The sequence below is a fragment of the Tupaia chinensis genome, unplaced genomic scaffold (genome assembly GCF_000334495.1).
Source record: "Tupaia chinensis unplaced genomic scaffold, TupChi_1.0 Scaffold141943_1, whole genome shotgun sequence".
In the NCBI taxonomy this organism is placed as follows: Eukaryota; Metazoa; Chordata; class Mammalia; order Scandentia; family Tupaiidae; genus Tupaia; species Tupaia belangeri.
In genome coordinates, this window is record NW_006201797.1 from 723,815 (window position 1) to 740,870 (window position 17,056).

The following is a 17,056-nucleotide window of genomic DNA, read 5'->3' on the forward strand; positions in this document are numbered from 1 at the left end:
GGTTCGAGTCCTGGACCTGGCAGCTTGCTTTCTCACTCTCCCTCTCTCTCTGTCTTTCTCTGGCAAAACTCATGTGAAAAATAATATTAACAATAATGATAAATAAATCTTTAAAAAAAAAATCTCTTAAAAAAAAGAACAATTATGGTGTATTTTTCTATTTGTCTATGCAAAAATGCGTCACAACTTTCCTGACAACCCAATAGTTTAATAATGGCTCTATTGTATTCGTAAATATGACAAAATAGAACAATTGACTGGCAGGCAGCACCACCATGCCATATCTTGAAGTTATTAATTAGTGGAATATGAAAACCTGAGTTTGGTATTTGGAAAGGTGGTTTAGCAACATTGATGTATAAAATATAAAGATGTGGATTATATTGAGGTAGAACCTGATTATACTGAAGCCTGTAGCCTGTGCTACAGTTTGTCTCTTTAGTAGTGTGGAGAGTTGGGATTGTTTTCTGCTAACCTTATTAAAGCCATTGCCAAGTAAATAGCTGTTGCCCAGATATTTGCATGAATTAGTGTGAATGTATTGCTTTAGAACTGACTACGCATAGTAAAATTCTACTTTGGTGGGCAGTTGAAAATGTTTTCACTCGGTACAGTCTTAGACATCTTTCAGAGAAGATTATCAGTGTCTTGATAAGAGCAGATGATGATTTATGACAACAAAAGGCATCCATTATTAACTTAAACTTTAAATCAGCTTAAAAGTTGAGTCACTGGGGCCTGCAGGTGGCATGTCATTAAGGCACTAGACTTCCACATGGCTGACCACAATTCGAGTCCCAAACCTGGAGGCTTGCTTTCTCATTTTCCCTCTCTCTATGTGTGTGTTTCTCTGGTGAATGCATGCACATGTCCTATAGCAAATTGAAAAATAATGATAAATTTAAAAAAAAATTTAAACTTGAATGACATCTCTACCAAAAAATAGTTGGGTTTATGTTGTGTGTTTTTATTATTTGCTAGAGGGTACACACACTCACTGGAGGAAAGAAACAGAGCAAGGGAAAGTGAGAAAGGACCTCTTAGGGGGATGGCCACACTACAACCTTTTCTGTTCCTTTTCTCTTTTTAAGACTTTGGATATGTACATAAGCACTACTTAAAAATGACTAGATTTGGGTCAGCCAGTGATGTGGTAGTTAAGGTGGCTGGATCCCACATGGTCAGTCCTACGTGGTCAACTGTGTCGGACTAACTGAAAAAGTTCAGAGATAGAATCAGGCTCTAGCCACACAGTTGACCATGTGGGACTGGCCATGTGGGTTCTGGCCACTTTTACCACATCACAGGCTGACCCAAAGCTATTTGTCTTTCTTTTCTTCTTTAAGTTTTTTGTAATAGGCATGTACATTTGCCAGAGCGAGACAAAGAGAGACAATGAGAGGGGAAATGAGAAATCACCCTCCGGGGGATGGCCCCATCACAATCTCTTCCCCTCCATTCTACTTCTGGGATTTTAGGCATGCACGCATATGCACCTGGCATGAGTTTCAAGCCACCAGGTCAAGGACTTGAACAGCAGTTGTCAATGTGAGAGTCAAGTGGCTTAACCACCATGCTGCCCACTGACTGCACTATTTTTTTTTTTTTTTGAGAGAGAGATTTTTTGCGATAGGGTGTGTGTGATGTACTTGCTGGAGAGACTGAAAGAGACAGATATAGACAGAAAGTGAGAAATCACCTTCCCAGGAGGTGGCCACATCTCAATCCCTTTTTCTCTATTCTCCTCTCAGGATCTTGGGCACGCACACACATGCACCCGACATGAGTTTTAAGCTGCCAGGTCTGGGACGCAAACTGTGGTCAACTACGTGAAGTCTAATGATGTAACCATTATGCCATCTGCCGATTCCATCACTAGTATATATATATATTTTTTTTGAAGGTATTTTGTTATAGAGCATGAGCACTTGCCAGAGAGACAGACAGAAAAGGAGAAATAACCCCCCCAGTGGGATGGCTACGCTGCAATCCCTTCTCTCAGGATCTTGGGCACACATGCACATGTACCCGGCATCCGTTTTTTTTAGAGGTTTTTGCTATAGGGCGCGTGCGTTTGCCAGACAAACAGAGAGAGACAGAGAGATAGAAAGCGAGAAATCACCCCCCCAGAAGGGATGGCCACGCCACAATCCCTTCTCCTCCTTTCTCCTCTCGGGATCTTGGGCATGCACGCACATGCACCCGGCGTGAATTTAAGCCACTGGGTCCGGGACTCAAACCGCAGTTGACTACGTGGGAGTCCAGTGACATAGCCATTACGCTAACTGCTGGTCCCCCGGCATCAGTTTTAAGCTGCTGGGTCCAGGACTCGAATCACTGTCGACTATGTGGGAGGCCAGCAATATAAACATTACCAGCAATCTGCTGGTCCCACTAATTGTTTTTAAGTAAGTAATCTTTTCAAAATAATCGGTAGAGGGACCAGCAGTTAGCGTAATGGCTATGTCGCTGGACTCCCACATAGGCCTACAGCCTTGACTAAGAGAGCTGGAACCCTCTTTTCATGTGGCAGCTCATCCTTCAGGAGCCTAGTTCAGGCTTTTTTTTTCCCCTCCATGGGGTGCACATGCTCTCTGGAGAGCGACAGGGAAAGTGAGAAAGCACCCACACGCACATACCCAATGCAACACCAGAGGAACAACCATTCTACAACCTCATCTCCATTTTCCTCACAGGATTTTGGAAATGCACATACACGTGCCCAGCATGTTTCTTAAGCTTCCAAGTCTGGGACTCAACCCGCACAACTGGCCATGTGAGATCTGGCCGCCTTGACACTGGTTGGCCGTAGCCCAGGCTTCTTCTCATTATTATCATTTTTTTGAGCGAGAAATATTTTACAGTAGGGCATGTGCACTCGCTGGAGAGACAGAGACAGACAGACAGAAAGTGAGAAGTCACCCCCTATGGTGGATGGCCACACTGCAATCCCATATCTTCCATTCTCTCCGGATTTGGGGCATGCACGCACACATACCTGGCATGAGTTTCAAGCCTCCAGGTATAGGACTCGAACTGCGGTTGGCCATGGGGGAGTCCAGTGACATAACCCTTACAACATCTGCTGGTTCCTACTTGTATTATTTTTAAATTTACTGTAGGACACATGCCATCATGAGAGAGAGAGAGAGCAAGCAAGCCACCAGGTCTGGGACTTTCACTGTGGTCAGATATGTGGGAGTCCAGTGCTTTAACCACTATACCACTTGTTGGACCCCAGAAGTAAAATGTTAAGATTTAAAAAAATTTCCTGATAGTAGTAGGAATTCCTAAGGGATTTTCAACAATAAAATAAAATTAGTTGCAGAGCCAGCTGGTGACATGGTGGTTAAGGCAACTGAATCCCATATGTCTTACTGAGCACTTGGAATCCCAGACGTGGCGTTTTTCAAGCCACTAGGCATATGTGCATGCCTAAAATCCGGAGAGGAGAAATGGAGGCAAAGAGTTTGCTGAGTAGCCAACCTCCCTAGGAGGTGTTTTTTTCTGTCCCCAAACCTCCCCCCCCCCCCCCCAGTGAGTCCATGTGCCTTATGGCAATTTTTTAAAAAATCAAATTAAATTGTGTTTGGGGCTGGCAGGTGGCATGGTGGTTAAGGGCACTGGACTCCCACATAGCTGACCGGGGGTTGAATCCTGGATCTGGCAGCTTGCTTTCTCACTTTCCCCTTCTCTCTCTCTCTGTCTCTCTCTGGTGAATTTTCCCTTTCTCTGTCTCTCTCTAGTGAATGTGTTCTATATATAAGTTGTGACCTCTAGGAAAACAGTAAAGCAGTAGGCATACTTGCCTTAGTTATTTTGCTGGAAATATTTCTAATATTCCATCATTAGGTATGACATTATATGGGTCCTTTTATAAAACTCAGAAATTTTTTTTTGAAGATTTTGCTATAGGGCACATACACTTGTCAGAAAGCAGAGAGAGACAGACAGACAGAAACCAAAAAATCACCCCCCAGGAGAGATAGCCACACTATAATTTCTTCTCCATTCTCCTCTTGGGATCTTGGGCACACACGCACACGTGCCCGGAGTGAGTTTAAGCCACCGGGTCTGGGACTCGAACTGCAATTGATTACATGGGAGTTCAGCAATGTAGCCATTACGCCAACTGCTGGTCCCAAGCTCAGACAGTTTTGTTTTTTATCTGTATTAATATCAATTTATACTACTACATCTTAGCTATAAGACCTACAATTCTATAGGTATTATAATAATACCAACTATAACAATGCTTATAATAATAATACTAATTATAATCATACCAATAGTAATAATAATTATTATACCTATAATACTAATACTATAATAATAAATAAAATTAAGTAATTTCTTTTTTTAAAGAATTATTTTATTGGGAACCAGCAGTTAGCGTAATGGCTATGTCACTGGACTCCCACGTAGTTGACCGCGGTTCGCATCCTGTCGCTTTCTATCTCTATGTCTCTCTGTCTGTCTGGCAAGCGCACGCGCCCTATAGCAAAAACCTCTCCAAAAAAAAAAAGAATTATTTTATTTAACTTCATCCATTTATTTCTTTTAATTTGACCAGAGAGTGATAGTGAGAGAGAGAGAGAGAGAGAGAGTGAGAAAGCAAGCTGCCAGGTCTGGGACTTGAACCACACTCAACTACATGGGCATTCAGCAACTTAACCATTACACCATTTACTGGTCCCAAAATGAAATAAATAATTTTTTTTTTTTTTGGAGAGGTTTTTGCTATAGGGCACCTGCGCTCTACAGAGAGATAGAAAGTGAGAAATCACCCCCCGGGGGGATAGCCACGCCGCAATTCCTTCTTCTCCATTCTCCTCTCGGGATCTTGGGCATGCACGCACATACACCTGGCCTACATTTAAGCCACCGGGTCCAGGACTCGAACCACAGTTGACTACAGGGAGTCCAGCAACATAGCCATTATTCTAACTGCTGGTCCCAATAAATAATTATTAAAAAGGAAATAATCAGCTTTCCAGAGGAAGATATTAAGTCATGCATGTATTACAGAGCACCTCTCAGTGCAGTTTTCACAACTATAACATTAGATTTATAATCCTAAAATAATACATCTAGGAACCTTCATCCCAGCAAATCCTTATTTTGAAATTCAGTTTCTCAGTCACACCAGCTACATTTGAAGTGCTTAAGTAGACTGTTGTGGCTGTGACTAGTATATTAGATAGTACAGAACATTTCTTTTTTTTTTTTAAATAATTAATGCATTTTATTTCTTTTTCTAAAATAATTATTTCAGGGACCAGCAGATGGCATAATGGCTAAGTCGCTGGGAAAAAAAAAGTTCAAGTCCTGGACCCAGTGGCTTAAACTCACACTGGGCGCGTGTGTGTGTGTGTGCCCAAGATCCCAAAAGGAGAATGGAGGAGAAGGGATTGCAGCATGGCCATCCCCCCTGGGGGGGGTGATTTCTCACTTGGCAAAATCTGTCCAAAAAATATTTTATTTAACTTTATTTATTTTAATTTGACCAGAGAGGGACAGAATGAGAGAAAGAGAAAGAGAAGGAAAGTGGGAAAGCAAGCTACCAGATCCAGTACTTGAACCATGGTCAGCCACGTGGGATTCCAGTGCCCTTAACCACCATGGCACCTGCCAGGCCCTCTTTTTTTTAATAGATTTTTACTTTAAAAGTAAAAGCCCATGTGCTCACTGGAGAGAGAGACAGAGAGACAGAAAGCAAGAAATCACCCCCCAAAGGGGATGGCCGCGCTGCAGTCCCTTCTTCATTCTCCTCTCAGGATCTTGGGCACACGCACACACACACTCAGCATGAGATTTAAGCCACCAGGTCTGAGACTTAAACCATGTTCTACTATGTGGGAGTCCAGCAACGTAACCTTTATGCCATCTGCTTGTCCCAGGACAGAAAATTTCTTTCTTTTATTTATATTTTTTGGAGAGGTTTTTGCTATAGGGTACATGCGGTTTCTAGCAGAGAGACAGAGAGACAGAAAGTGAGAAGTCACCCCCTAGAGGAATGGCCACTCCACAATCCCTTCTCCTCCATTCTCTTCTCAGGATCTTGGGCATGCATGCACACTTGCTTGGTATGAGTTTAAGCCACCGGGTCTGGGACTCAAACTGCGGTTGACTACACAGGAGTTTAGTGACATAGCCATTACACTAACTGCTGGTCTCCCAGGACAGAAAATTATTATCAATGAAGAAAGTGCTTCTTTAGAAGAAGTGAGAACTTTTTCTTTCCACTGAAAGTCAGATACTTAGAGTCAGCCATATACACCAAACAGGCTCTCTATTTCGTAGGTTGTTTTCTTGCTCACGTGAGGGAAGTTTGTAAAAGGCAGAAAAGTCGCCATACTCCTGTACAAGATACTGCTTTCAGTGGCTAGCACATGGCCTGGTGGTTCAGAGACGAATCCTACATAGCTGAATGTATGGTTTGAATCCTGGCCTTAGGAGCTTTGCCGGGTACATGTGTGTGCATGCCCCAAATCCCAATAAGGATAGAGAAATGGAGGAGAAGGGAATGATGGGAGATGCATTCTCCCTCTCTGTCTCTCTCTTTCTGACTAGTGTACATGCCTTATAGCAATTTAGAAAAAAAAGATACTGCTTTCAGATTCATCTGACTTGTAGGTTCTTACATGAAAGTGTCAGAAAACTGCTAGTGCGTAGTTGGCAGTAGGACTGAATTCAAATATTCGTGCCCATCTAAGACAAACTCACTGGTTCATCCTCCCTGTATCCTTTCCTGCTCTTCCCTTTCTCATTCCTCGGATGAAGGCTGGCACAACCTCAATCCTAAAACAAGGTGAAATTGCAATAAATAGACAAATGTTTGTGTATATATTAATATGTTGATGTGTGTATCTGTTTAGGCTTTAGGAGAAGTGAATTTTATCTATCTATTCATTTTTAATTTGCCAGGGGTGTATGCACTGGCTAGAGAGAGACAGAGTCAGAAAGAGGGGGAGAAAAAGAAAGCACCTCCTAGGGGGATGTGGTCCTGCCATAACCCTTCCCCAAGTCTCCATTCTTTCTGGATTTGGGGAATGCTCACACATATGCCTGATGGGTTTTTCTAGTCACTGGGGCCAGAATTTGAACTACATAGCCATGTGGAATCTCTTTTAGCCACCAGGCCACAGGGCTGGCCCGAAAAGTGGCATTTAGAATAATGAATTCTTTATGTCTGTCTGTCTGTCTGTCTATCTATCTATCTATCTTTCTATTTTTAATAAGTCCTTAGATATCATCTCATTGAATGCTCACCCATGGTTTTTCTTTTTTTTTTTCCGAAGAGGTTTTTGCTATAGGGTGCGTGTGCTCGCCAGACAGACAGAGACAGAGAGATAGAAAGCGAGAAATCACCCCCCAGGGGGGATGGCCATGCTGCAATCCCTTCTCCTCCATTCTCCTCTCGGGATCTTGGGCACGCACACACACACGCCCAGCGTGAGTTTAAGCCACCAGGTCCGGGACTCGAACCACGGTCAACTACGTGGGAGTCCAGCGACATAGCCATTACGCTAACTGCTGGTCCTACCCATGTTTTTTATATGAGTAAACCAATATTAGAGGATATGATTTTTTCAAGATCTTATCAGTAGTTAGTATTAGATCTAGGACCAAAACCTTTATCCATGACCTCTAAATCAGTATGTTTAATACGATTTTTTTAGATTATTTTATTCAGTTTTATTTATTCATTCATTCATTTTAATTTGACCAGAGAGACACAGAGAGAGAGAGGAAAGTAAGAAAGCAAGCCACTAGGCCCGGGATTTGAACCATGGTCGGCTATATGGGAATGTCCAGCACCTTAACCACCACGCCACTTGCTGGTCCCTTTTATTTTTAATTATTTTATTCAATTTCATCTATTCATATGAAATGATTTTTTAAGAGAGATTTTTGCTATAGGGCACGTGCACTCACCAAAGAGACAGAGAGATAGAAAGTGAGAAATCGGGACCAGCAGTTAGTGTAATGGCTATGATGCTGAACTCCCATGTAGTCTACCACAGTTTGAGTCCCGGACCTAAAGGTTTAAACTCACGGTTGGCATGTGTGTGTGCATGTCCAAGATCCCGAGAGGAGAATGGAGGAGAAGGGATTGTGGCATGGCCATTCTCCCTGGGGGGTGACTTCTTGCTTTCTGTCTCTCTGTCTCTCTCTGTCTTTCTGGCGAGTACACGCGCCCTATAGCAAAATCCTCTCCAACAGGGCAGATGGCCATGCCACAATCCCATCTCCTCCACTCTCCTCTCGGGATTTTGGACATGCATGCACAGATGCCCAGCGTGAGTTTCAAGCCACCAGGTCCAGGACTCGCACCATGGTTGGCCATGTGGGTGTCCAGCCACGTAACCATTATGCCACCTGCTGGTCCTTGCATTAAATAATTTACCTTTCCCATTTTAATTTTTCATTCACTCCTGTTGCTACAGATACAATAGTAAGAGTTTGGAGGTATGAATAATATTGCAATGAATTTCTTATTAAAGAAATGTTGCTTTTTACATATTTTAAAGGATTTGGTAAATGCAACTTTTACAGATTGAAGAAGAAGAGAGGAAAAAAATAGAAAATATAAAGGAAGAGGAACGGATAAAAGCAACTAAAGAATTGGAAATCTGGAAAAAACATCAAAGAAAACCTGAAGAACAAAAAATCATTCAGAGAGAAGAGAAATTAAGTCACCAAGAAAAGCAAACTGAAGAAAGGAAAAAATTAAAACATAAAAGTCTTACTAGGAATTCAGCATCTAGAACTCTTGCCATGAAAGGTACAATGACTATTTTAATATTTTCTGGAAAAGTGAGTCCTGTTGCTGAAGTATGTAGGACTTCTTTTTTGTTTGTTTGTTTTCTGGTAAATTGATTTACAATATTAAATCATTCTTCTGGTATATTGAGGATAAATAATATAATAAAAGACTAAGGTGAGGGAACCAGCAGTTAGCGTAATGGCTATGTCGCTGGACTCCCACGTAGTCGACCGCGGTTCGTGTCCCGGACCTGGTGGTTTAAAACTCACGCCGGGCGCGTGTGCGTGCGTGCCCAAGATCCCGAGAGGAGAATGGAGGAGAAGGGATTGCACAAGGCCTGTGTGCTCACCAGAGAGAGACAGGAAAAAGAGAAAGCCTCCCCTCCCCCACAGGGAATGGTTGCACCATAATCCCTTCTCCTCCATCTCTCTCTCTCCTTTTGGGATTTTGGACACACACACACACACACAAACCTGGTTTCTTTTTTTTTAGAAGTTTTTGCTATAGGGCACGTGTGCTCGCCAGACAGACAAAGAGAGGCAGAGAGACAGAAAGCGAGAAATCACCCGCACCCCCCAAGGGGGGTTGGCCACACCGCAATCCCTTCTTCTCCACTCTCCTCTCATGATCTTGAGCATGCACGCACAGGCACCCGGCGTGAGTTTAAGCCACTGGGGCCAGGACTTGAACCGTGGTCGACTACATGGGAATCCAGTGACATAGCCATTATGCTAACTGCTGGTCCCGAAAGGCATTCTTTTAAGGAGTAGTGAAATTTTCTAATAAAATGAGTAAGGTCTCAGTCTACTTGTATACTTTCTTTTGAAATTTATGCAGGTATTGTAAATATGCACTCATGTCAGGCATGAAAAGACTTAAACTGGACTAGCAATACTGAGCACTTACTGCTTTAGAGATAAGAAAAGAATTTCATAAAAAGAACTTTTCCTCCCATGACTCAAGAAAATGAGTGCTAGGGCTGGCTCCATGGCCTATTGCGTAAGGCAGCCAGATCCCACAAGGCTGACTGTATGGGCTCAAATCCTGGCCCTGGTGGCTTGAAAATAATGATAGGTGTATGTGCATGTGCACCCCAAATCTCAACAAGATGCAGAAATAAAGGGAAATAGGGGAGAAGGGATTGCAGTGTGACCATGCCACATTGGAAAGTGCTTTTCTCCCTTTCCCTATGTCTTTCTGCCCCTTTTCTTCTCTTTGTGTCTCAGATGAGCATACATGCCCTCTGGGAATTTTTTTCTGGGGGCGGCAGGAGCTAATAGGGTTGTGTGTTCTCTGGAGAATGGTGTGGGGTGGGGATGGGTGATGAAAAATCACCCCCCACAGGATATAGCCATGCCACAGTCCCTTCTCCTTCAGTCTCCTCTTGCAATCCTGGATATGCATGCACACATGCCTGGCTTGTTTCCCAAGCTGCCAGGTCTAGCACTTGAATTGTAAAGTCAGCCATGTGGAATCCAGCCTCCTTAACTACCATGCCGCCTGCTGGCTCCATTTTTCTTTTTTTTTTTTTTTTTTTGAGAGGTTTTTGCTATAGGGCGTGTGTGCTCGGCAGACAGAGAGAGACAGAGAGACAGAAAGTGAAAAATCAACCCCCGGGGGGATGGCCACGCCACAATCCCTTCTCCTCCATTCTCCTCTCGGGATCTTGGGCACGCACGCACACACGCCCGGCGTGAATTTTAAGCCACCGGGTCCGGGACTCGCACCACGGTCAACTACGTGGGAGTCCAGCGACATAGCCATTAGGCTAACTGCTGGTCCCCACTTTTATCATTTTTTAAGCTACTTTTCTCCCTCTACGTATATTTTTTCTCCTGTATCATTATATCTAACTACCTTTATAAAAGCAGATGACTTTTCATTAATATAGATAACTTTTCATTAATAATAGATAAAAACATAACTTTTCATTAATAAAGACAAAGGCCTTTCTCATCGGCTCTAATGGCTGAAAAACTGACACCGTCACAAAATGTGAATAGAAAATGTTTTTGTTACAGGAGCTTAAGGAATGAAAGATGGTATTGGCAGGGGGAACTGTGCCCAGAGGGATCATTCCTAGAGTTGATGTACATTAGACCCTGTGGCTTAACAAAGAGAATCCCAGAACATTCAGTATAGACAATGGTTAAAGAACAAATCATTAGCTGTCATATTATCAGTGATGAAATTTACATTCTTTTTTAGAGAATTTATCTTCGGTCTTTGGTTTAGTTGTTTGAGATTTTAGAAGTAGCCTTGATAAATAATTACTTTAAAAGCTTGGTAACTATTGGGTTGTCAGGAAAGTCATAGAAAATGAGAAATAAATGACTTGTTTGCTATTATTGTTGTTTTAAAAGTAAGAAATTCAGAAAATATGTTTTTTGAGAAGTTAAAGGAAGACAGTATCCCTGCTCCTCGCTCTGTTGGCAATATTAAAATCAACTTTACTCCTCGAGTATTCCCAACTGCTCTCCGTGAATCACAAGTTGCCGAAGAAGAGGAGGTAGGTATGCCTATTTTAATTGCAATTACCACAGAAGAAAACGTTTATTATACTTATTTTATGTATTGAAATTAGCACTGGTCTGAATTTCTTAAATTTTTAGTATATTGAATATTTTATTTTGTGGGACTGGTCCCATGGTCAACTACGTGGGAGTCCAGCAATGTAACTATTATACCATCTACTCATCCCTATTTATTTATCTTTAACTTGACCAGGGAGAGAGAGAAATAGAGAGAGAAAGAGAGGGAAAGTGAGAAAGCAAGTCACCGGATCTGGGACTCGAACCACGGTCAGCCACGTGGGAGTCCAGTGCCGTTAACCCCAATGCTACCTACTGGCCCCATCTATATAGATTTACAAATTTTGGATCAGTGTGGGTTTTAGAAAGAATATTAGAAAAGTATTAATATATTATTACGGTTTTTGTTAACAGGAATTTCTAATGTCACATTTTAGAATTAATATCTTTCATTAATTTGTAAATTTTTTAGAAGTTTTTGCCTTAGGGCACATGGGGTCACTGGAGAGAGAAACAGAGACCACGAGAGGGAAAGTGAGAAATCACCCCTCGGGGAGAATGGCCACATCTCATTCCCCTTTCTTCCATTCTCCTCCTGGGATCTTGGGCATGAATATGAGTTTCAAGCCAACAGGTCTGGGACTCAAACCGCAGTTGGCCGTGTGAAAGTCTAGCGATGTAACCTCTACATCATCTCCTGGTCCCCCATTTGTAAATTTCTGATTCCTGGATATATTTGTTTATTATTTTGAACATTATGTCTATAGTTATGTACAGTTATGTACAAACTAAGTTATGTAAAAACTAAGAACTGCATATTTTAAAAGAATTATTTGTTGGGGAAAACAAAAAGAATTTCTTGGGGGATCAGCAGATGGCATAGTGGTTATGTTGATGGACTCCCACATGGCCAACTCCAGTTTGAGTCCCATGCTGGGCATGTGTATGTGCATGCCTAGAATCCCAAAGAGGAGAGTGTAGGAAAAGGGATTTCAGCCTGGCCAGTGATTTCTCACTTTCTGTCTCTCTGTCTCTCAGGTGAATGCACGTACCCTATAGCAAAAAATACCTCTTAAAAATTGTGTGTTTAATTTTATTTATTGTTATTCTTTTTAAAGAATTATTTAGGAGCGGGACTGGCAGGTGGTGTGGTGGTTGAGGGCACTGGACTCCCACATGGCCAACCACGGTTCAATTCCCGGACCTGATGGCTTGCTTTCTCACTTTCTTCCTCCCTTTCTCTCTCTCTCTGTCCCTCTCTGGTCAAATTAAAATAAACAAATAAATGACGTTAAATAATATTAAATTATTTAGGGGCTCTCAGGTGGCATGGTAGTAAAGGTACTGGATTTCCACATGGCTGACCATGGTTCAAATCCCACACTTGGTGGCTTGCTTTCTCACTTTCTCTTTCTCTCTCTCTCTCCCTCTCTCTGTTTCTGTCTCTCTGGTCAAATTAAAAAAATAATTATAATAAACAAAATTAAATAAATAATTGTAAAACCAAATTAAAGAATTATTTAATTTAGGACCAGCAAATGGCATAATGGCTGTGTCACTAGACTCCTTCGTAGCTAACCACGGTTCAAATCCTGAACCCAGAGACTTAAAAAAATAATTTTATTCATTATTATTATATTTTAATTTCACCAGAGAGAGAAAGAGAAAAATTGAGAAAATGAGCTACCAGGTTTGAGACTTGAACTGTGGTTGGCCATGTGGGAGTCTGGCACTGTAACCACCATGCCTCCTGCTGACCTATGTTTTTTTTTTTTTTTTAATATTTTTTTGCCATAGGGTATTTGTGCTCCTGGAGAGAGACAGACTGAGAGGGAAAGTGAGAGAAATCACCTACCAGGGATAATGGCCCCACTGGAATCCCTTCTCCATTCTCTTTTGGAATTTTGGACACACACATATATATGCCTATGTGCTTGGCATGCTTTTTTTTGTAAGGCTTTTGCCATAGGGGGTGTTTGCTCAGCTAGACAGAGACAGAGAGAGACAGTAAGTGGGAAAGTAAGTAGGAGGGAAAGTGAGAATCACTCCCCAGTGGGGATGGCCACACTGCAATCCCTCCTTTATTCTTTTCCTGGGATTTTGGGCACATATGCGTAAGTATTGGCATGATTTTTTTTTTTTTGGAGAGGTTTTTGCTACAGGGCACGTGCACTTGCCAGACAGACAGAGAGAGACAGAGAGATAGAAAGCGAGAAATCACCCCCCCAGGGGGGATGGCCACGCCGCAATCCCTTCTCCTCCATTCTCCTCTCGGGATCTTGGGCATGCACGCACACGCGCCCAGCATGAGTTTAAGCCACTGGGACTCGAACCGTGGTCGACTACGTGGGAGTCCAGCGACATAGCCATTACGCTAACTGCTGGTCCCAGTACCAGTATGATTTTTAAGTAGCTGGGTCTGCAATTCTACCTGTGGTTGGCCATGTGGGAGTCCAGCACCTTAACTACCACACCACCTAATGTCACTGTCCAGCATGCTTTAGAAGCCATTGGGTTCAGGACTTTAACCACAGAGTTGGCCATATGAGATCCAGGACCTTAACTACCAGGCCACCTGCTGGCCCAAACTGCATTTATTTTTAAATCATTATTTTATTTAACTTTATTTATTTTAATTTGACCAGAGAAGACAGAGTGAGAGAGAGAGGGAAAGTGAGAAAGCAGTCTACCAGGTCTGGGACTCGAAAGATAGTTGGCCATGTGGGAGCCCAGTGCCCCCAAACAACATGCCACCTGCTGGTCACCATGCCACAGAACTGCAGTTTTTATTACAGGGTGTCAACCAATGCCTCTCTGAATTGATAATTTGTAGACATAACTGAAGGCCCTTAAGACATAATGAAAATTTATAAATATTAAATTTTTTCTTATTAAGTAAGAATTTCATAAGTATTCGTTTTTACTATTTTGGCCTGAGGCCATAGCCTTTGGGTAGGGGAGCCAGATCCCACATGACCCACTGTGGTTTGAATTTCAGCCCCAGCAGCTCAAAAGACCTACCAGGAATGTGTACTTGTGTGTGCTTAACATCCTGACAGGATGGAGAAGTAGGGTCAGCTGCTAGCATGGAGGTTAAGGCAGCTGGATCCCACAATGCTGGCAGTGTAAATTAAATCCGAGACCCAGTAGCTTGAAAAACATATCAAGGAGACCAGTAGTTAGCGCAATGGCTATGTCGCTGGACTCCCATGTAGTCGACCGCGGTTCTTGACCCGGACCCGATGGCTTGAAACTCACGCCGGGCACGTCTCTGTCTGGTGAGTGTACATGCCCTATAGCAAAAACCTCTTAAAAAAAAAAAAAAAAAAAAAGAAGAACACATTGGGGAACATGTGCATGCATGCCTAAAATCCCATAAGGAGAAATGTAGGAGAGAAGGGATTATAATGTGAGCATCCCTCTTGTGGGAGATGCTTTTCCTCTCAATGTCTCTCTCTCTCTCTCTCTAGTGAGAGCACATGCCCTAATACAAAACCTCTTAAAAAAAAGATGAACTGTTTTGTGCAATTTATGGAGAAAACATGTATCAGCCATTTCTTTTAATATGCAATGTTATTAAATTATTGCTTATAGAAAATAGTAACAGCTTTTATCAGAACAAACTGTTAACAACAGTATTTGGAGCATACCATTTTATTGTCAAATATTATATTGTACAAAAATATATCTAAGTATACAGTACCTCAATATACACAAACTAGTATTTGTATATTTTTCAATATAGACAAAATATATTATGAACAAGAAAAAAAATAACAATTACATGTATTTCCAGAAGGGATGAAATTTAGACTAAAAACTTTTATCTAGTTGATCTATACCAGCTAGTGAGATTTAAAACATAAGTTTAATATTGTATAAATACTAGAAGTTTAAAATTACCATCATTAGGGGACAAACAGTTAGCTTAATGGCTATGTCGCTCGACTCCTATGTAGTCGACCACAGTTTGAGTCCCAGATCCAGTAGCTTAAATTCACATGGGACGCTTGTGAATGCATGCTCAAGATCCTGAGAGGAGAATAGAGGAGATGGGATTGCGGTGCTGGCCATTCCCCCGGAGAGGGGGTGATTTCTCACTTTCTGTCTCTCTGTCTCTCTCTGTCTTTCTGGCGAGTGCACGCACCCTAAAAAAAAAGAAAAATCACTATCATCCAGACCAGCAGATGGTGTAATGGTTATGTTGCTGGACTCCCACATAGTTGACCATGGTTCAGATTCCACACCCGGCAACTTAAAACTCACACAGGGTGGGGCATGTATGTGTGCGTGCCCAAGATCCCAAGAGGAGAATGGAGAAGAGATTGTGGCGTGACCATCTCCCACTGGGTGGTGCTTTCTTGCTTTCTGTCTTTCTGTCTCTCTGGCAAGCTTACGTTCCCTATAAGCAAAAATCTTTAAGAAAAAAATCACCATCATCAAATAGCACATTAATCTGTTTGGGTGGTTATAGACAAAATACCATAGACTGGGTGACTTAAACAACAAACATATATTTCTCATAGTTCTGGAGCCTGGAAAGCCCAAGATCTAGATGCCAATATAGCTGGGTTCTCGGTGGGGAACCTTATCCTGGCTTGCAGATGGCCACATCTTCATCATGTCCTTAAATGGGGAGGAGAGGGAGCGTGAGATCTGATCTCTTTCTCTTCTTATAAGGATGCTTATCCCATCATGGAGACTGTACCCTGATGACCTCATTTAAACCTAATTCCCTCCCATAAGTCCCACCTCCAAATACCATTGCACTGATGGTTAGGCTTTAACACATGAATTTTAGAAAGGACACAAACATTCAGTTCATAACATGTCATATTGGGACCAGCAGTTAGTGTGATGGCTATGTCGCTGGACTCCTATGTAGTTGACCGCAGTTTGAGTCCCAGACCCGGTGGCTTAAACTCATGCTGGGTGCATGTGCGTGCGTGCCCAAGATCCCAAGAGGAGAATGGAGGAGAAGGGATTCAGCGTGGCCATCCCCCCGGGGGATGATTTCTCCTATCTTTCTGTCTCTTTCTGGTGAGTGAACGCACCTCTTCAAAAAAAAAAAATGTCATATTTACATCTGTGAGAAGCAGATTCTGGAGGAAGAAGGAAAATCTGAAAGTAATTGTTAATAAAAACAAGATCTTGTGTCTTTCATAAGACTTCGTTTTATTTCAGTGGCTACACAAACAAGCCGAGGCTCTAAGGGCAGTGAATACTGATATTCCTGAACTTTGCGACTTAAAAGAAGAGGAAAAGAATCCCGAATGGTTGAAAGACAAAGGAAAGTACGTTGCTCTAACTCTGGTCCTGAGATTTATCTTATATTTGGTTGTTAGTACTTAGCACATTCTCTAGGTATTTTGACCTATGTGTTTGTATGATGTGTGTGTTGTTGCAGACAGATTCAAATAAACAAATTAGGTGAGGAGAATCTCCATATTTATAAAAGTCAGATCAAGGCCAGCAGGTGACATAGTGGTTAAGAAGCCATTGGGTCCAGAACTTTAACCACAGAGTTAGCCATATGAGATATAGGACCTTAACCACCAGGCTACCTGCTGGCCCAGAGCTGCATTTATTTTTAAATAATTATTTTATTTAACTTTATTTATTTATTTTAATTTGACCAGAGAGGACAGAGTGAGAGAGAGAGGGAAAGTGAGAAAGCAAGCCACCAGGTCTGAGACTTGAACCATAGTTGGCCATGTGGGAGCCCAGCACCCGTAAACACCACGCCACCTGCTGA

The 17,056-nt window shown here is 42.2% G+C and overlaps 1 protein-coding gene across 2 annotated transcripts in view; it reads left to right on the plus strand.

Moving 5' to 3' along the window:
- DNAAF4 (dynein axonemal assembly factor 4) overlaps positions 1–17,056 on the plus strand; it is a 51,117-nt gene that overhangs the window by 14,022 nt on the left and 20,039 nt on the right. For both annotated transcript variants that reach the window (XM_006163288.3, XM_014582019.2), the window contains exons 4-6: positions 8,560–8,788; positions 11,134–11,279; positions 16,486–16,595. In XM_006163288.3, the coding sequence (XP_006163350.1) occupies positions 8,560–8,788; positions 11,134–11,279; positions 16,486–16,595 (485 nt within the window). The remainder of the gene's footprint in view (positions 1–8,559; positions 8,789–11,133; positions 11,280–16,485; positions 16,596–17,056) is intronic.